Here is a 21,976-nt window from a genome sequence, read left to right as displayed (position 1 = left end):
TTAAAACTGGAAGCAAAGATAGCAACTTTATTACATACTTTTGGTAGCACAGCCAGACAATTTATTTCCTGCAACTCAACACTTTGTGAAACAGAATATAGGGCCACGTTTATTTGACTTATAAGGCATTTGGCAATTAATAAAATGTTTTTTGAATTGTACTCCTTATTTTTTTGGCCATGCCCTGCGGCATGCAGGATCTTAGTTCCTCCAACCAGGGACTGAACCCATGCTCCTTGCAGGGGAAGCATGGAGTCTTAAACCCTAGCCTGCCAGCGAAGTCCTGCATTACTTTTTAAGATATCACTTGAAGAACTCAAACTGCTAGATAATGACAACCCATTTTACAGACATCCAATGAAGGGCCAAAATCCAAGTGACATTTAAACTATGTGCTAGCAATGTGCTGGGTAAAAATAATACACTGGTATTCATATTTCAAAAGTTGACATTTACTAGCCAAGTATTCTGTTACTGATATGGCTACACAGTTTTTAACTGCTTAATATAGTTTTTCACACACTGTACTACTTCATTAAATGCTCTTCAGATTTAATGCCTATTATTTCAAAACAATTTCATTAAAACTAATTCACAAGTAAATCCACTAAAAAATTTACCATCAGAACAAAATAGTCCTACTGTTGTGATTAGATTTTGACTTCTTTAATACAAAAGGAATTTCTCCAAATTTTGCTTTAATTATATTTTCATTGGAAAACTACAGTATATAATGGCTATTTCTGCATTCACATTTTTTTCCTTTTAGTGATTTTTAGTGTGTGATTTAAAGTTTGTCACAAGCTTGACAGCCACAATACACTGATAACATAGCTGAATACAATATTTGAAATAAGTAAGTTACAAAAGTGTGGCAAGTTTTAAAATGTCAGCTCTGAGTGATGGTGCATTTCTCATGTATTTGCATCTGTACCCCCAAATTTCAAAACTCAATGTGTTTATCCTCACTGAGTTAAGATGTATGCCTCACCTAGGTCAGGGTAGGAGCTATTGTGCCTGTTTGCAGACCCAGATTTTCAAGAGCAAGGGCTGAACTCAGCCATTCCATGCAGCATGTTGGCAACACAGAGTTTTGTTTTGGTTCGGGTAAAAATGCAATTACTGACAATCACTTATGTGAGCCACCTGATCTCCCAGGGTGTGGGCTAGCACAAGGGGTATTTTAATATCCCTGCATGAGACCAGCAGGCAGCTCCTGTACACGTTTCCTTGGACAGGGGGTTTCAGGGTGCCTAGAAATGATGTGCAGTCTTTCAACACAGTGTCAGGGTCAGAGATGGAACCAAGATGAAACTCATGGTAACTTTTTTCATCAAAGGTATTAACAGTCCAAGCAACAACTTGAATGCCTTTAAGTTGACCACTTCTTCAAGTGGTCTGGGGATACAAAATTCTTTTGCAGGAGGAAACCTGAAATTCCACACAGATACCGTAAAGATATTACATTTGCTTCAGACAAATGAAATGTCCATTACCACAAACATGCATTGTGTCCACAGAGTATCATAGTCCCATCTCTTGCATGGCTAAGGTTCCAAGGTCTGTGAGTTAATAGCCATTACTACACTGTGATCTGTTTGTTTCACCTTATAGATAACTTCTGGCAAGAAAAAGCAAATGATACTATTATTCTTAGTTGAAGAAATTCCATACACATTTTCTTTAGTACACCAGTAGCAGTATTTGCATGGCTTTTGACATCAAGAAAGACTGCGAGATTGTGGCTCAGGCACTCTGCCCCAGCTTTCCTGAGGGTAGAGGTCTTCTCATTAGGGAAATTATTTCTGGATCTGTGATCTCCTGCAGGGTTACACTTTCTAGTTTTCTCAAAGGTCAAATCACATTGACCAGTCCTGTCAGTCGTATCTGCTCGTGCTCTTGTACATTAAGACAGTGATCTCATTAGAAGTAAACATAACGTCCAAATGTTGTTCTCAGACACACTGGGACTGCCGCAACCAACAGCAGAAACTTGGACCTGGGGCTTTAGCACTGGCAGAGCCCTGTGGGAGGGCACATGCTCAAGGCTGTGAAGAGGTGCAGCAGGAGATAGAGGCTGCTGGTGAAGAAGCAAGTGGTGAAGGGGCTGCGGGTCACCAGCCACTCAGAAGCAGCAGGCAGGAAAGGGGGCCCTGGAGCTCCCCGGTCCTCTCACAGTCACATGCCTGTAACTGTACGGTGAGGATGGGAGTCCTGGATCCACTGGGCTCCTTGGACAGGCCGGAGTACAGGGATAAAGCACAAGGCACTGGCTGCAACTGGGCCATTTATATTTTATTTCAGGATTTTTTTTGATGAATACATCAAGAGTGCATAGGATTTTATAGAATTCATTGAGTGTTACTTTTTAAAAGTTTACCTATAATTTAATTTCAAATTATTAGTCACAAATGAAATATGCCAAGTATCCCATTAAATTAATAAGAAGGCCACATATTAAAAATTATTTCTACTTTAATAATACAGTATATAATAAGGACATGAAACCCAAATGCATACAAATTAAAGAGATTATTATATACATCAGTTAAATTGATTATATGTAGTGATCAACAAATAACAAACCAAACTTGAAATAATTCTTAGTTTGACAGTCTCAAGCACAGTAATTTCTTAAAAATAGTGTTTAAGATATAAGGGAATACACACAATAATATATCCATTCTTGTCGCTCATTCAGTGGCATTACATGTTGACAAACCTGCACATAAACACAGAAAGCCTTTACTTTCCTTTTATACACTATAATTTTGGGCTAATTTTTCAATAGGACATTTCTAGAACCTATATAAAAAATATCTCTGTACAGATAAAATTCTTTAATATTTGTCCTTAGCAAGGACCTGCAATCTACAATCTGATTTCCAACAGAATAATCCACCCTAATTCAACTGTAATACAGTAGCTGATAGTTGCTATTTGTGAAGGTGGGTAAAGAGGGGTGGCAGAAAGGGAAGTAAGTATTATTTCCTCTCTAAGCCTAGAGCATCTTTAAAAATCCTCATTGGAATAACAGCAAAAATAAATTCTCTTTATCCTGTTCTAGAATGTTTTAGGATTTCATAGACAGTACAGAGAGGAAAAGGGTAAAAACACAAAGCTTTTTCCCTTTTCCCTTCACTAGACAGTGTTCTTGCCTGGAGAATCCCAGGGACGGAGGAGCCTGGTGGGCTGCCGTCTATGGGGTCGCACAGAGTCGGGCACAACTGAAGTGACTTAGCAGCAGCAGCAGCAGACTAGTTTCAGGGTTTACTGATCTCTCCCTGCCTTTGAACTCCTGGCTAAATCGGATGCCTAGAGTTCTGCTAACAGAACTTCAGCTACTCAGCTCCTGACTTAGTTGGCTATCTAACACTCAGAGGCATTTTCTCTTTTAGGTTACCTTAGAAAATCTTAATAATGGGGACAAAAATATTTTGAATTATTGAAAGTCCAATTACTATTACTACTACTTTGTAGTTCTATATAATATTCAATACTGTTTCACATGTATCACTTTATCTTTACATTAACTTTGTGAAGTACCTAAAACTGGTGATATCACATTAATTTTACACTTATAGAGACTGCAAGCAGAGAGGTTAAGTGAATGTCCCATAATCACTGAACCAAATAGTGAGAACTGGATTAGAACCAGTCTCCTATCTTCTTGTACAGGATGGTACTAACACAAATATCACACAAAATAATTTTCCACTTTACTTCATACCTACAAATTTATTCATAGCATTAACAGCAATTTTTTTCAAGCTGATAAAACAAAAGCCTTTAATTAAAAAACAGTGCATTACCATTGTAGATTTTGGTGCCACTTCTACTGCAAATATGTCGAGGCCTCTGTTGTTTACACAGTTTCTACTCAGCTCATTGTTGATGTGAATAATCACTTTATTGTCTGACTATAAAAAAAAGATTTCATAAGTTGCTAGTTCTTTCTTTACTAAATATATACAAATAAAGTGATAATTACAAAGCACTTTGCAAGTCTTGTGATAAGAGATTTTCACAGGGTTCTACAGAAACACAGAAACGTTAGTTCAGACAGAATATCATGGAAGAAGTTATATTTGAGATGACAGACCATTGATAATAGACAGCCTCTAGGATGGAGAGAAAACAGAATGAAGCTGATAAATGAGAGAAATGTACAAATTAAAGTGGTATCCTGTTAAAGAACCTGCAGTCACTCCCTGATGACTACACAGGGGCAATGCAACATTATAGATTACTTAAATTCATCTCTCAGCTCCTCTATTACTTAGCTGTGTGACCTTTTGCAAGTTATTTAACATCCCTGTGCTTCAGTTTCCTTGTGTATAAAATGTGGATAGTACTTACCTCACTGGGTTGTGAGAAGCAAATGCGCTAAAGTGCTTGGCACATGTTAAACTTTAAAATGTTATTACCTCATTTTGGTGGAAAAATTTAATTTTCCTTGAGGAAAAAGAGGAGATGGAGGGTTGAGAAATGAAGGTAATAGAAGTGCAGAGGAACTGAGGTAAGGTAGTGGCTCTCCTCCACTGCCTAATAAATCCTAATAAAACAGAGAGGGCTTGTGCGTGCACACACACACGCGCGCGCACACACACACACTCAAAAACAAACAAAAAACACAGAGGGCAGAAACAGAAACATGCAGGATCTTAGGAATCACTTTCCAAAGTGTTATGATCCATTTGAAGATAGCAATCTACTGGCTGGGGAACCTATCTTATTTCCTCAAGTCTAGACTCCTCTATCTTGTTTTCAAGATAACATATACAATCTGGATCCATTCAGCCTGTATCATTTACCTTTCAAATGCTCCTCCAAATAAAGCTCTCTGCTTCTGCAAAGGAGCTATTCCCATTCTGTCATTTATAGTTCACATTAATGCTTACTCATATTTCTCCTTCTACTGTTTCCTCTGCTTCTAAGGGCCGGCCCTCTGCCTATCTAAATCCTAGTTACCCTTCAAATCCTATACCACATGCTCAAATTACACATCACAATTCCCTTCCTCCCTAATCACAAATCCTTCCCCAACTTCTACAGTCCCAACTAGCATCAACTACAAGAGATACAGATACAGCAGAATTCCTATTGCACATACAAACAGTACTATATAGCTTTTCTTTGATCTCTTCTGAGAGTATTAATTCTGCCTTTACAACTAGCCTCTAAACTCCTTGAAAGCAGTCTCAAGGTATACGTTCTAGTGGCCTGTCTTATGACTAGGAGAGTTAGTTACATGATATACACTCACATTGACTCAATACTCAGCCAAATCCTAAGCACTTTAAGACATTTCTGACAGGCATAAAAATAATGTAAATCTCATCCAGGAACAAAGACAAATAAGCCAATAGTTTTAAAAACCTAGCTGTCTTGAGGAAGATTTATGAAAATATATAGTTTTTAGAAAACTAGGTGTCTCTGACTTAAAGCATTTATGTGAGTATCCTCTTGACATGCAATATCAATAGTATTCATAGCACAGAAGATGGCCAAAGCTAGAAATAACTGGCTTGATAAAAACAGATTCTAGACAGAAGAATATATTTAATTAGATAACATGATGATAATCTGTAGGAGTTTTGATACTGCAAAGTTTGGGTTAAAAAGCTGGGCTAATAAAAAGGAATGAATTTGAGTCAGTTCTAGGAAGGTGGTGAACCTAGAGCCTCTTATACAGAGTGAAGTTAGAAAAAGAAAAAACAAGTATCGTATATTAGCGCATATATATGGAATCCAGAAAAATGGTACTGATGAACCTAGTAGAGAAAGGACTTGTGGACAGAGTGGGAGAAGGTGAGGGTGGGACGAACTGAGAAAGTAGAATTGACATATATACACTATCATGTGTAAAACACTTAGTGGGAACTTGCTACATGGCACAGGGAGCCCAGCCTAGCACTCTGTGATGACCCAGAGGAGTCAGGTGGGGGAGGGGAGGGAGGTGCAGGAGGGAAAGGGGAGATACATATATACAATTATGACTGATCTGCTTTGTTGTATGGCAGAAACCACATAACATTGTAAGGAAATTTTCCACCAATTAAAAAATGAAAGAAAAAAAAGTTGGGCTAACTTCTTTACTTTGTTTATATTTCTTTAAAACATGATCTCTGCTGTTTAAAATAGCTATGTATGTGTGAAGACATTTAGTAACAAACTAAATAAAATACTTTGCACCCAGATTATGCTCCATCTTCATAGATCTCCAAATATTTAATTTTCATATTTTAAGAGAAAACTATCTCAAAAAGAAACACAAAAATGAGCATCTCAGAAATAAATATACTTTAAAAATATATAAAAATTAGCATGCCCAGTTTGAGTTAGAAACCTGAGAAGAAACTGATACTATTATAGATACTATTAATGTAATGGGGTTATTTAATTGCTATGCAAGGATAGGGTAAGAAAGAAGATGGAATGTATTAACCATTGCAGTTATGAGGAGAATCACCTCATAACTGATACCTTGTTTTCAATAACTGATGTTATCCAGGTGTCACGCTTATAAGTATATATAATTATATTTTCATAGCCATCCATCACTTTGGCATTGCCTTTGTTAAGAACAGATTTACAAATGGCCTTCTCAAGTTGTCCACTGCATGCTTCCATATGGACAGCTTTAATTCTTGGCTTGCATTTGTCTGCATAGATATCAATGACAAATGGGCATGCCTGAAATGAAAAAAAGCACACTCTGTTTTAGTCTTTTGATAGAATTTAAATTACTTATTATTAGTATGTTTATCTTACGATTTGGGCTTCCCTAGCGGCTCAGATGGTAAAAATCTGCCTGCGGTACGGGAGACTGGGGTTTGATCCCTGGGTTAGGAGGATATCCTGGAGAAGGGAATGGCAACCCACTCCAGTATTTCTGCCTGGAGAATTCCATGGACAAAGGAGTCTGGTGGGATATAGTTCATGAAGTCACAAAGAGTCAGATATGACTGAGTGACTAACACGAACAACAAAATCATATGATTTAAGAAGACATACTACACTTCTAGCTTGTCCCTCTGATACATTTAAGAGGAAAGTTTAAGTACAATGAATTGAGTAATAAAAAAGAATGAAATTATGGTTTTTTGGTTGCATATTAACTGATAATGTTCATAGAAAAGGAAAAAAAATTCCTTTACCCAAACCCCTCAATTTGCTCTAAAGCTAACTCATGTCATGTTAGTTACTTAATTTCCTTTCTTAACTTTAAGGTTACAGAAAGAATTCATCTGTAACCTTAAAGAAATCATGGTTATAATAGAAAGAGTATGTGAATATAGAACACCAAGAATAGCGAAATGTAGAAAAATTCTCACAGTTTAAAGTTAGTGTAAAAGTAACTATGAAATCTAAGACCTAAAGAGATTTTCTGCATTTGGAAATAGACTTTTCTAATGTCCACTCTTTAGTTCTTACCATAGCCTACAAGATGCTGCACAAGGTAACCTTTGACTCTCTATGCAACCCAATCTCCTGTCTTAATGTGCTCATTACTCTGATCTCTCCGACCCTAGAAAAAATAAAACCCTTTCCAGTGTTGAATTTCAGAGGTAGTGTTCTCTCAGCTTGGAAAAGTCACATCTTTTCAGTATGTACCTTATCCTCCTCCTTCAGGTTTAAGCTTAAGCGTCACTTCTGCAGAGATAGCTGCTCTGGTCCCCCAATCTCCTTCACTACCCGACTCTTCTCTACTTTGAGCACTGGTTTGTTTCCTTCCAAACACCTTTAAAATGATTTTTATTAATTCTGCATTTAATTAGCCATCCTTCTTCATGGAATATCTAAGAGGGTAGAATTTTTGACTTATTTATAACTGTAACCTAAGTGCCTCTTTATTGTAAGCTTAATTTATATAGGCATTAAAATGTAATTGTTGAGGAAATGAATGAATTCATAAACATTGATGATCAACTTTTTATTTGGGGGACAAAAGATAAAAGTCTGAAGTTAGTGGAACAATATAGATTTTTATCTTTTAAAAAAGTTTTAAAATAGTTAATGACTCCAACCTTTGGTAAGAATAAAGTCACCTTTTATAACAGATGGCAGACTGAAAAATCTTGGACTAGAAGGTGGAAGATCTGAGTTTGTAACTGAATTTTGCCATTTACTAGCTACATGATCAAGGGAAGTCACCTAACTTCTTTGAGGCTTGATTTCTTCACAGAGAAAGTGGGGATAAACATTGTATTTTCTGCCAAGAGTTGCTGGAGATATCTGATAGGTAATATGTGTCAAAAAGGAAAGAAGAGAAAGCTAAGTTGCTTCAGTTGTTTCCGACTCCTTGCAACCCTATGGACTGTAGCCCAACAGGCTCCTCAGTCCATGCGATTCTCCAGGCAGGAATATTGGAGTAGGTTGCCATCTCCTCCTCCAGGGGTCTTCTCGACCCAGGAATTGAGCCTGTGTCTCCTGCATTTCAGGCAGATTCTTTACTGCTAAGCTACCTGGGAAGCCCAATGTGTATCAAAATATTTCACAATATAGAATTCTAAAAAAATTATAATGACTGTTGTTGGTTTAAAAAGCTGGTTTAGGCATACACACCGAGGAAACCAGAATTGAAAGAGATATGTGTACCCCAATGTTCATCGCAGCACTGTTTATAATAGCCAGGACATGGAAGCAACCTAGATGTCCATCAACAGATGAATGGATAAGAAAGCTGTGGTACATATACACAATGGAGTATTACTCAGCCATTAAAAAGAATACATTTGAATCAGTTCTAATGAGGTGGATGAAACTGGAGCCTATTATACAGAGTGAAGTAAGCCAGAAAGAAAAACACCAATACAGTATACTAACACATGTATATGGAATTTAGAAAGATGGTAACGATAACCCTGTATGTGAGACAGCGAAAGAGACACAGATATATAGAACAGTCTTTTGGACTCTGTGGGAAAGGGGAAGGCTGGGATGATTTGGGAGAAAGGCATTGAAACATGTATAATATCATATAAGAAACGAATCGCCATTCCAGGTTCGATGCAGGGTATAGGATGCTTGGGGCTGGTGCACTGGGATGACCCAGAGGGACGGTACGGGGAGGGATGAAGAAGGGTTCAGGATGGGGAACATGTGTATACCTGTGGTGGATTCATGTTGATGTATGGCAAAACCAATACAATATTGTAAAGTAATGAGCCTCCAATTAAAATAAATAAATTTAAATAAAAAAATAATAAAAAGCTGGCTTAAAACTCAACATTCAAAAACCTAAGATCATGGCATCTGGTCCCATCACTTCATGGCAAATAGATGGGGAAATAATGGAAACAGTGAGAGACTATTTTTTGGGCTCTAAAATCACTGCAGATGGTGACTGCAGCCATGAAATTAAAAGACACTTGCTCCTTGGAAGAAAAGCTATGACCAACCTAGACAACATATTAAAAAGCAAAGACATTACTTTACCAACAAAGGTCCATCTAGTCAAAGCTATGGTTTTTTCCAGTAGTCATGTATGGATGTGAGAGCTGGACCATAAAGAAAGCTGAGGGCCAAAGAATTGATGCTTTTGAACTGTGGTGTTGGAGAAGACTCTTAAGAGTCCCTTGGACTGCAAGGAGATCCAACCAGTCCATCCTAAAGGAAATCAGTCCTGAATATCATTGGAAAGACTGATGCTGAAGCTGAAACTCCAATACTTTGGCCACCTGATGCAAAGAAAAGACCCTGATGCTGGGAAAGACTGAAGGCAGGAGAAGAAGGGGACGACAGAGGATGAGATGGTTGGATGGCATCACTGATTCGATGGACATGAGTCTGAGCAAGCTCCGGGAGTTGGTGATGGACAGGGAAGCCTGGCGTGCTACAGTCCATGGGGTTGCAAAGAGTTGGACATGACTGACCGACTGAACTGATTGATGATTGTTGCATTTTAAAGTACTGAATTTTCAGTACTGAATAGATTCCAGTATTATTTTAACCATTTTCCAAGTCTTAGTTATCTATTTCATTTGATCTGCGATCCAAAAATCCGCAAGCAATAAATGCTGGAGAGGGTGTGGAGAAAAGGGAACCCTCCTACACTGTTGGTGGGAATGCAAACTAGCACAGTCACTATGGAGAACAGTGTGGAGATTCCTTAAAAAATTGCAAATAGAACTGCCTTATGACCCAGCAATCCCACTGCTGGGCATACACACCGAGGAAACCAGAATTGAAAGAGATATGTGTACCCCAATGTTCATCGCAGCACTGTTTATAATAGCCAGGACACGGAAACAACCTAGATGTCCATCAGCAGATGAATGGATAAGAAAGCTGTGGTACACATACACAATGGAGTATTACTCAGCCGTTAAAAAGAATTCATTTGAATCAGTTCTGATGAGATGGATGAAACTGGAGCCGATTATACAGCGTGAAGTAAGCCAGAAAGAAAAACACCAATATAGTATACTAACACATATATATGGAATTCAGAAAGATGGCAATGGTGACCCTGTATGCAAGACAGCAAAAAGACACAGATGTGCATAGCGGACTTTTGGACTCAGAGGGAGAGGGAGAGGGTGGGATGATTTGGGAGAATGGCATTGAAACATGTATACTATCATGTAAGAATTGAATCGCCAGTCTATGTCCGACGCAGGATACAGCATGCTTGGGGCTGGTGCACAGGGATGACCAAGAGGGATGTTATGGGGAGGGAGGTGGGATGGGGGTTCATGTTTGGGAACGCATGTACACCCATGGTGGATTCATGTCAATGTATGGCAAAACCAATACAGTATTGTAAAGTAAAAAAAAAAAAAAAAAAGAGTTCACCTGTTACTGAACATAAACATCTTAAAAGGTCTTTATTAAAGATGCATTCCCTGAAATTTTTAAATAAAATCTTATCTACATAAAAAAGGTGCCCCTTTATCCTTTTCTTTTTTGGTCTGTTCATGGGTTTAACCTTCTATTTACTTATCTTTTTTTTTTTTTTTTACTATATTAAGTAAAATAGGAGGCATACAACAAGGAAGAAAACTATTCATTATAAATTGTTAATTGTAAAAGTATTAACAATATATAAAAAGGAAGATCAGGAAGACAGGAATAAGAAAACCTAGATTAGGGTATGCTACCTAAGTTTTGCACAAAATGTGGCTCTTAGCTACATGTTAGCAAAGATAAAAGTGAAACAGAATATATTACATCGCTCTCAAAATCTAAAGAAAATGAAGTAAAATTTTTCCAGTTATGAATTCTAAAAAGATTTTATACCATGAAATTCTTTTTTAAAACAGAAGTAAAAAAAGGAAAAAAAACCAAACTAGACATATATTTGTTCATCAACATTCAATAAAACAGCAAATTATTGTTATGGTGATACAAGGGCAATGTACTTGCAGGAGTAACAATAAAGAAGTCATGCTGTTCACATGGAATTCTGCTCAATGTTATGTGGCAGCCTGGATGGAAGGGGAGTTTGGAGGAGAACAGATACATGCATATGTATAGCTGAGTCCCTTTGCTGTTCACCTGAAACTATCACAACATTGTTCATCAGCTCTACATCAATACAAAATAAAAAGTTGGAAAAAACAACAAAAAAGAAGTTATACTGCACTTTGAAAGAGGTTCTACCTTGATAAATTGATAGAGGGAATGGATAATCTATAATTCTAAAACTAAATTAGGGGATTTAATTTAAAAAATAAGGTAGGAAAAGGTAAGACAAACTCAGAGTATATAGTAACTTGCGTGTGTGTGTACTAAGTCGCTTCAGTCATGTCTGACTCTTTGCGACCCTGGGTATGGACTGTAGCCCACCAGGCTCTTCTGTCCACAGGATTCTCCAAGCAAGAATACTGGAGTGGGTTGTCATGCCCTCCTCCAGGGGAATGTTCCTGACTCAGGGATCGAACCTGTGTCTCCTGATGCTTCTGCTTTGCAGGCAGATTCTTTACCACCTAGTCACCAGAGAGGCCGGTATAGTAACCTAAAGAATGCTTAATATAAAATAAATTTTGGTTTACTAAAACCATTCAATTAATGAGATTAACAAACAATCCTAAGCCATTTCCTAAATCCTAACTTATAACTGATACTTTGGTTAGTCTTTGTGACACAATAGCTACTAATTTAATAGGTGGGGTCAAAATATAGCTCAACTAGATATTAGATTACTTACATAATATATAATTCAGGAAACTGCCAAAGAAATAGCTATGGTTCCAGAAACCTTATGGGCAAAATCCTCCACAGACATATTCAAACCAATTAGAACACAGCTCGTAAGATTATAAATGGATTCTTCCTATATTATCATAAAGCTTTCTTTTCTTGTTTTTACAAATATGAAAACGTTAGGTCATGCTCTAGGTATATTAACTCAATAACATAGCACATATCAAAGAATCACTGCCCATCAAAGGCAATACCTTAATTGAATAGCCTCACTGTCTCAGAGTACTTCCAGATATCAGTCAAAACTAAATTAGTCAAAATACCTTTAGGTTTTTTATTAATCCTTTAAATAAAATGTTACCACATGTGTATATCCCCATCATTAATGGAAACATTCAACATTTTTATACCAATTAATTAATTATGAATTATTACTTTCTCACTGAATTACCATTTGCTGGTATAATATTTTCAATCCAACAACTCTATAACCCTTACTGAATAAGGAGAATTTCCTCATTATGATTCTATAGATCAGGAAGTATCCATACTCAGAACAAAATTTTTGGACACTTCAATACCAAATCCTGACATAGTATCATTTGTTGATGGGGTTATATTAAAAAATAAAAAGGACAATATAGGCTTGACATACAATAAGTAGCCTAGTCTCCTTGTAAAAATCTACTTCCTTACCATGAAATAGTTTAGCTCAAATGATTAAATTATGGTTATCTCTAAGGCATATCAAATTACTAGAAGAGAGTACAATATATATAAAATAACGACTGAGTGACTTCACTTTCACTTTTCACTTTCATGCATTGGAGAAGGAAATGGCAACCCACTCCAGTGTTCTTGCCTGGAGAATCCCAGGGATGGGGGAGCCTGGTGGGCTGCCGTCCATGGGGTCGCACAGAGTCGGACACAACTGAAGCGCGCAGCAGCAGCAGCAGCAGCAGCAGATGCTCTGAGAATAACTGACCCCTCTTAGGGCTGCTTTTGTTCCATCCTATAGATTTTGCTGCATTCTATGAGGAAAGCTGAGCGCTGAAGAATTGATGCTTTTGAACTGTGGTGTTGGAGAAGACTCTTGAGAGTCCTTTGGACTGCAAGGAGATCCAACCAGTCCATCCTAAAGGAAATCAGTCCTGAATATTCATTGGAAGGACTTATGCTGAAGCTGAAACTCAATACTTTGGCCACCTGATGCAAAGAACTGACTCATTTGAAGGGACCCTGATGCTGGGAAAGATTGAAGGCAGGAGAAGCGGATGGCAGAGGATGAGATGGTTGGATGGCATCACCAACTCAATGGACATGAGTTTGAGCAAGCTCTGGGAGTTGGTGATGGACTGGGAAGCCTGATGTGCTGCAGTCCATGAGGTCGCAAAGAGTTGGACACGACTGAGTGACTGAACTGAACAGTCTGCGTGGCTGTCATTTGTCTCAAGGTGCTTTTTAAATTTCCTCTTTGATTTCATTATTGACCCACTTTGTAGCATGTTGTTTAATCTCCATGTAATCATTTTTTCTTATTTCTCTGTGGTTGACTTCCAGTTTCATGGTATTATGGGTCAGAATAGATGCTTGAAATAATTTCTGTCCTCTTAAATTTGTTGAGGCTTGTTTTGTATCCCTGCATGTGGTCGAGCATAAAGAATATTCAATGTGCATTTGAAAAGAATGTGGTTTTTTTTTTTTGATGCAAGGTCATGAAAATAGCAATTAAGTCTAACTGATCTTTTATGTCATTTAGGATCTCTGTTGTCTTACTGAAGTTCTGTCTCAAATATCTGTCCATTGATGTCAGTAGGTGTTAAAGTGAAGTCGCTCAGTCGTGTCCAACCCTTTGCGACCGCATGGACTGCAGCCTCCCAGGCTCCTCCGTCTATGGGATTTTCCAGGCAAGAATACTGGAGTGGGTTGCCGTCTCCTTCTCCAAAGGATCTTCCCAACTCAGGGATTGAACCCGGGTCTCCTGCATTGCAGGCGGACACTTTACCCTCTAAGCCACTAGGGAAGCCCTAGTGGGGTGTTAAAGTCTCCTACAATTATTATATTCTCAATTTCTCCCTTTATATCTGTTTTTTTTTTTAATGCATTTAGGTACTTCTATACTGGGTGCACATATGTTAATGGGTGTTATGTTCTCTTCTTGTATTGATCCTTTTATCATTATATAGTGTTCTTTATCTTTCTTTATGGCCTTTAAAGTCTATTTTGTCTGATATCAGTACTGCCACCTACGTGATTTCTTGTCATTTCCATTTGCATGAAATATCTTTTTCCATCCTCTCACTTTTGATCTGTGTGTGTCCTTCACCTTTAGTGGGTTTCTTGCAGGCAGCATATGGTAGGCTCTTGTTTTATTATCCAACTGCCACTCTATGTCTTTTGATTGGAGCATTCAGTCCATTGACATTTAAGTTATTGATAAATACATATTTATTTTCATTTAAATCTTATTTTTCCAATTGATTTTGCATTTCCTCTTTGTTCTTCTTTTTGTTTTTCCTTTTGTGGTTTTATGGTTTTCTTTTGCATTATGCTTGAGCTTTCTTGGTTTTGTTTTCTGTGAATCTACTGAATGCTTTTGATTTGTGGTTACCTTATTTTTCAAGTATGCTAATCTATCACTATATCTGTTTGCTTTAGACTGGGAGTCATATAGGCTTAAACATACTCTTAAAAAAAATGTATATTTTCTTACTCCCTTCCCCTACATTTTATTTTGATGTCCTTTTTTACATCTTCACATTTACCCTTTTGCTGTTTATTGTGGTTATTATCACTTTCACAAAGTTTTTTTTTACATATACTGCCTTATTTGATTGTGATTTTCTCTTTTCTGTAGATTATTTCTTTTCTATTTATACAATAACTTTCAGTATTTCTTTTAGTATAGGTTTAGCATTACTAAATACTAAAAAGAATTTAGTATTCTTTTAGCTTTTGCTTACTGAAAAATTTATCTCCTCCTTCTAGTCTAAATAATACTCTTGCTGGGTAGATTATCCTTGATGCCAGTTTTTTCCTTTCAGGACTTGCTTCTCTCTTCTGGCCTGCAACGTTTCTGTAGAACCTCATCTATGGAATGTTGCCTACAACCTCATCTCAGCCTGGGAATCAGGCAGTCAACCTGGATGTTCCTTAGGCACTGTGTTCATGGAGCCACCAGTATAGGAACCTTGTGCAGTTTCACTGAAGTCACATATAGTTGTGCTCCTGAACACAACTATATGTGTTCACTAGGGAATCAGGGCAGACCACAGCGCTATCTCTACATGTGCACACCCACAAAATCTGCAGCTGCTAACTCCAGACCTGCCCCAGCTGTGGGAGCAAATCCATGCAGACATTCCACAGGCACTGAGATTATAAAGGTCCTGGCAACATACATCCACCAAAGTTGCAAAGCCGCAGGACAAGGCTGATTCCAGCCCAGCTTCTGAAATCAAGCAGTCCTGGGGGTCAGCTCAGATTTCAGCTCTGCCTCTGCATGTGGACAAGTGCAGAGCTTACATGCTCCGAGAACTTGTGGAGGCAGAGCTGCATCCACCGTGAAGTCACTGGAGAGTGAGGCTGCTAGGATACAGCCCCTCCCCTCCCTTTGCTTGCATAACAGCAAACTTCTATAGTGGACTCAGGCTTTGTTCTGTGCACACTCCCAGTTGCAGCCTGGACAACACTCTAGCCCCTTCAAGCTGTTTCCACATAGCCAACTTTAGTCCTATACCCAGGTCTGTCTGCTGAAGTCTGAGTTTCACCACCGAGCCACTGTGCACACCCGCAGATGCAACTCTCAGGCTAGGGGATGCAGCGAGGTGGCCAGGACCATTAATGCTGGTCTCAATCTGTTCTGCCTGCTCCAAGCCAGCTGCTGACTCTCTGCCAAGCCTCTGAATCTCCCCTTCTGCCCAGCTGATCTCCCAGTTGGCGAAGGGGGTTCCCAGGGTGAAGGAATCTTTTCTCTTTCACAGATCCCTCCCAGGGGTATAGCTCTGTCTCATTCTGATTCCTTTTATTTTCACCCTACCTGTACATGGTGAGCTTTCTGGTAGCTTTGATTCTATATGAGATTTGTTAGTGTCTAGTAGGCAATCTGTGAGAATTACTCCACGTGTAGATGTATTTTTGATACATTTGTGGGAAGAGGTGAACTCCAAGTCCTTTTATTCTGCCACCTTGATCTCTCGCTCCAGAACTTGTTTCAAATCTGTTCAATTGATCTGCAACAACTCACCTCAATAAATACACTTCTGTAAGTCAGCTAGGGTTGGCTCTTCACTTTTGAAAGTCAAGCAATCACAGACAGACTCAAAATAAATAAATATACCACTGAGTATATCAATCAACCAACAGTCTCATCTGAATAACCATGCTTCCCCAATGCTCTTTATAAATAAGATGAATATTCTGACCAGCATAGCTCTCCCTTGTAGTAAGCAATTAGTTCAGTTTTATCTTTTTATTTCAGCTATTGAGTGGTAGTCTGATTATCCTTTGACAGTTTCACTGTATATATACATATAAATTTTTTACTTTTGGAACTTCAAACAATGGAATCTATTACCTATTAAGTAAATTTAAAAAATTTAAATAAAAGATCTTTATCTCAGAAATCCTTCTTACTTGTGATTTCAAAAGTCAATGATATCAGCAAACGCTATCATCTGCTCTTAACTTAAATCTTACCGTAACTTAATCTTAAATGCTATATCTGCTCTTAACTTAAAATGCCACAATCGTCTCTTAACTAACTCCTCTGTTAAATGGAAGCATGTGTAGCAGACACAATATTATTCACAGATTCAGTTCAGTTCAGTTCAGTCGCTCAGTCGTGTCCGACTCTTTGCGACCCCATGAACTGCAGCACGCCAGGCCTCCCTGTCCATCACCAACTCCCAGAGTTCACTCAAACTCAAGTCCATCGAGTCGGTGATGCCATCCAGCCATCTCATCCTCTGTCATCACCTTTTCCTCTTGGCCCCAATCCCTCCCAGCATCAGAGTCTTTTCCAATGAGTCAACTCTTTGCGTGAGGTGGCCAAAGTATTGGAGTTTCAGCTTTAGCATCAGTCCTTCCAAAGAACACCCAGGACTGATCTCCTTTATATTAAACTTTATTAAAGGACAAAAAAATATAAAATTTAAGAAATAGGCCTTAATTTTTATTATTCCTCTGGTTTATGTGAGTCTTATTCAACTGTTATACTTTACATGTTAATAAATTATGATAATCATAGCTAATACATACATAGTGCTTTATAAGAGCCAAGCACTGTTTCAAGTGTTTTACAAATATTAACCCAAGGAGTACCCATGTGAAAAGATCAGAATTCCAGTTCTCATACAGACATATTCTCCTTATTACAGGAGGGCTTTTATTCTATTAGGACAAAGAGTCTCTGAAGTCTCAGAGTAGAAGCAACTGTTGAAATTTTAGCAACTCAAACAGCCATCACCAATTAAGAAATATAACTTTTCGTATTACCAATCTTTTTCCCGTATATCATATGCTCAAACTACTTTTGTTCCTGAATTATTAAAATGTTGTGAGCAATTAAATTTTATATAAGAGCTTGCATAAACTAGCAGAAACATACTGTTGCACCCAGGATTCATTTGTATATTGAAGTTCAAGGATTTGAGAGCCCAATTCAAAACTCCTGTGTCAAGAAAATGTTCGTGGGGCAAAATATTATGTACATTACACCCACAGGAAACTTTAAGACTGCTTTACCTCCGTCAGTTCCAGAGCTTTATTGTAGCCCATTGAGTGCAGAGTTACCCAGAGATCACGAGGATCCCCTTCTCGATCGTTGGCTTCCATCAGATTCAGATCCATAAAGCCCTGTCTTGTTAGTTCATTTTTCTTGGTATCAAAATTCTCTGTCAAAACAACCAAAAGTTTCTTCCTTACATATTTTTTTCTAAGTTTATACATTTACTAAAATGGCTATATTGTTATTCATAAATGTTTATTTTGAAGGAAGCCTTAAGAATCTGTGAGCACTATCAAAGTGAAATAAGAACGGCTCAAGGACTTTCCTGGTGGTCCAGTGGTTAAGATTCTCCTGCCAATGCGGAGGACACAGGTTCGATCTCTGGCCTGGGAAGATTCCATATGCTGTAGGGCGACTAAGTCTGTGTGACACAACTGCTGAGCCTGTGCCCTAGAGCACGCACGCCACAACTACTGAGCCCACGCCCTGCAACTAGAGAACAGACCCCACTCACTGCAACTAGAGAAAGCCTGTGCCCAGCAACGAAGACTCAGCACAGCCAAAAGTAAATAAATTAATAAATAAACAAAGACCATGTTTAAAAAAAAAAGAATGGTTCGAAACATGTTTGAGAGATACTGTTCTAACTTCCCACAACTCAGCATAAGCACTATCACAGTGTATGACTTAGTTTTTCAACAAGAGCTAAAGTCATAAATATACAAATATATTTCAAAATTAGAAGAAATCTTAATTTTTCTGGGTAAATTCCAACCTGCCTGCTTATCAGAGTATATACTAACATGTATTTCAAAAATTAGGGTATATACTGCTGAAGCCAGTATTATATTTCAAAAATTAAAATTACTTGCCACTTAAATCCAAATGAATTTGATGTAACATCTCCCAAACTACTGGTATTTCAAAAGGGAAAAGTGAATGGTGCCAGATTCAAGGAGAACTATTATATGCTTAACTGCTTTAATTTTAACAGAATTGTCCCCTGGTCCTTAAAAAACTGTTAGATAATAGGGAACACTTTGAAGTCCATGAATGTCCCCCACAAATCTAAGTATGCCCATTTTAACATTGTTTATAAGCAAAAATTCATGTAGAAATATCTATATATAATTCTTGACTGTGACTATGAAATAGATAAAAAACAGCTACTCATTTTGGATTATATTCTGTTAACTGCCCTACAACAAAGAAAGATTTTATTTTCCAATATGCCCAAGGAAAATGGGTACTCTTATTTGAGACATCTCTTTAATACACGTTACTGTGAGAAAAGAGGCAGAGACATAGCTGTTTTAAAACTGGTTGATTAATAGTTTAAAATGCTCAGAGTTTGGAAAGTGATGCATAACTTTTGTAAAGACAAAAAAGGAAATGTAGATTAAATTAGATCATAGAGAGATACAGTAACCACTAAAATGGAAGTTGGAGCTACTAAGTAGAAGAGCAAGATGAAAACATTAATATTTGATATATAATACAAAGAAATAATTACTTTCAAGAATAATGTATCTAGATATAATGCTATAGAGACTATCAATAACTAATCTACTTTGAAAACTTAAAATTATCAATTCTCCATTAATTTTTTAAAGTTTGTTAATACCCAATTTCAAGACTTCCTTTAAAGCTACAGTAATCAAGAGAAGTGTGATATTGGTCAAAGATGAGACAAATAGTTCAGTGGACTAGAACAGAGAACTCAGAAAATACCCATACAAACTGACATATGGACAAAGGGACAAAGAGAATCAAAATATTATATCAATAAAGTTACAGGATGATTGCATCTTCCTAAAACTAATACTCTATTATGTGTTACAATCTTGTTAATCAAAGTTTAAAATTATAAATCAATATGTATTTCCTGTTATTGATTACACTACATAAACCTTCAGTTAAAAACACTGTTAATCAGCTATACCCTAATACAAAATAAAAAGTTAATAAAAGAGAGTTAAAAAAAAACTTTATATTAATAATACTTCTACTTTACTTGCTTTTTAGAAAAACAGATTTATCAGATTCGTCCCTAGTTCACTGACTGCCAAGACCATTTCAAGAACCAGAGGATTAGGACACATTACTACTCCAGTGACAGCAACATGTGAGTTAATCTCTCTCTTGACTACATTCCAACCTCCTCAAACTTCTTGCTCTATGATTTACAGTTGGCTATGGTTTTCTGGCTTTCTCCTTTGACCTTTTAGTCCTTAGCTTAAATACATAAGCTCTACCCTCTTTTCAGTCTTTTCCCAAGTAACAACTGACTTTGCCTCACTCTCAGTATTTTTCTCTGCCCATTTTAGTATTTTTGGCTTCTATACATCCATGGATGGACTTTCTTAATTCAACTCAAATACAAAAAACAAAACAATTCTTAACATACATAAACAATTTCCTAGAAACCTCTTAATTTTTAGTGAAACTCTAGCCTGTTAACTCTTTGCTGCCCTCTTCTGGGCACAGTTTGGGTCTCTTCACCTTTCCTATCAGAGCTAAGACAAAGTTGTTTATATTCTAAGCTCCAAAGAACGCAGTAATTATGAGTAAGTAACTTACATTTTCTTTTAACTTGAGTGCTATACCAACTACCAATTTAAGAAAAATAAATGTTTAATTTGTTATGATCTACAAACAATGCTACTATTTTTAAACTGTCCTAACTGCTATAATATTCGATGGAGAAATTTGATATTTCACTTGTTAAGGATGAAAGGGTATATATATGTATATAACACATCCATTAAGAAAAAATGCTTACCTCTGCAGACAGCCCAAGCATCTTCATCACATTTCTCACCGCTTGTTCTCAATTCAAAAAAATTATATTCTTCAAGACTAAGAAGACCATTTCCGTCTAAATCAATTACTTCAAATATATCTGATAAAGTTGACCTAAATAAAAAAAAAAGCAAATTATTTATCTCTAAGGCAACTAGATTGAAGAAGGTTTTGATGAGGATAACTTTCAAAAGGAAGTAGTATCAAGGCATTAAACAATATTTGTGATGAATTCATCTATGAAACAGAAACAGACTCACAGACACAGAGAATAAACTTGTGGCTGCCAAACGGGAGGGAGAGCTGGGGAGGGCTAAACTGGGAGTTTGAAATTGATAAACAACAAGGTCTTATTGTATAGCACAGGGAACTATACTCAATATCTTGTAATAAACCATATAGGAAAAGAACAAAATAAAAACAGTATTTGTGAATGATAGAGTTAATGTATCCAAATATACATTCTACTTTGTCTAGCATTACAGGACATAATAAAACTTCTAAAGCAACCACAGTATCTCAACATGTAGTAGGAACTCAAACAGAAGTTCCCATTTTCTTTTCACTGATCTCCATCTATTTTCTTCCTCTCTACTGGTAGCTAGATCTTACATATGTAGAATATGGGAGAATTATCCTATTTGGATTTCATATTAAACAGTTATCTAAGACAATAAGTACAATTAACAGGACCTATTTCTAGTGGAGGAGACATCAGTAAATTTGTAACTAAAGTTGACTTGCCAACTATATGGAATCTAGAAATAAATGGCAATCCCAGACCTATGAATAGAAGGTCACAGTCAGATGCCTAGTGGATGAGTTGAACTACTGATTAGAACCTGGGGCTGGGGTTTGCAGCTAGCCAAAGGAAAGGATGGAAGGCAGGCTACTGATACACATCCAGCCTAGTATCCAGCCTCTAACTTTAGTAAACAAAACTTACCTAAACTCCTGTGTAAGAAATAATTCCCCTGTTTCATCTCTGTATACAAGTTGGGCTTCTTCTGTTACTGGTTTTATTTCTTTTCTTAGCCTGCAGCCAGTTGTGGAAGGAACTAACCAGTAAATTCCAGGTCCTAGTTCACCAGTCCACCCAAACGTCTTTTCTCAAAAGAATTTTTAAAACAAACACACACCATGAGTCTTAATGACTTTTAATCATTCTTATGAAAGAGAAGCATTAGAAACAGTTGTTTTTTTTTTAACCAGTATTCACCAGTTCTATTATGGTTCTATCAATGTTTTACAGGCTTCAAACTCCTTTTGTTAATGCTAAATCTAGTAATATTAGAT

At 37.2% G+C, this 21,976-nt stretch overlaps 1 protein-coding gene and 1 pseudogene across 4 annotated transcripts in view; both read right to left on the bottom strand.

Moving 5' to 3' along the window:
- EFCAB7 (EF-hand calcium binding domain 7) overlaps positions 1–21,976 on the bottom strand; it is a 65,570-nt gene that overhangs the window by 5,339 nt on the left and 38,255 nt on the right. Inside the window, exons 9-14 of one of the 4 annotated variants that reach the window (XR_011257624.1) lie at positions 21,627–21,784; positions 20,661–20,794; positions 17,896–18,044; positions 6,473–6,696; positions 3,813–3,920; positions 2,275–2,722 (exon numbers count right to left, since the gene is read on the bottom strand). Coding sequence is in view for 2 of the 4 variants with exons in the window: in XM_069593403.1 (XP_069449504.1) it covers positions 2,648–2,722; positions 3,813–3,920; positions 6,487–6,696; positions 17,896–18,044; positions 20,661–20,794; positions 21,627–21,784 (834 nt within the window). In the remaining 2 variants the exon portion in view is untranslated. Of the gene's footprint in view, positions 1–2,274; positions 2,723–3,812; positions 3,921–6,472; positions 6,697–17,895; positions 18,045–20,660; positions 20,795–21,626; positions 21,785–21,976 lie in introns of those variants that run through there. The other 3 variants (XM_069593403.1, XR_011257626.1, XM_069593405.1) reach the window with 3 other exon arrangements.
- Positions 434–2,288, bottom strand: LOC138442310 (glycerophosphodiester phosphodiesterase 1 pseudogene; annotated as a pseudogene).

Source organism: Ovis canadensis, chromosome 1 (genome assembly GCF_042477335.2).
Source record: "Ovis canadensis isolate MfBH-ARS-UI-01 breed Bighorn chromosome 1, ARS-UI_OviCan_v2, whole genome shotgun sequence".
Lineage (NCBI taxonomy): Eukaryota > Metazoa > Chordata > Mammalia > Artiodactyla > Bovidae > Ovis > Ovis canadensis.
The sequence above is the reverse complement of the archived record's forward strand: the minus strand, read 5'-3'. Positions and strand labels throughout refer to the sequence as shown.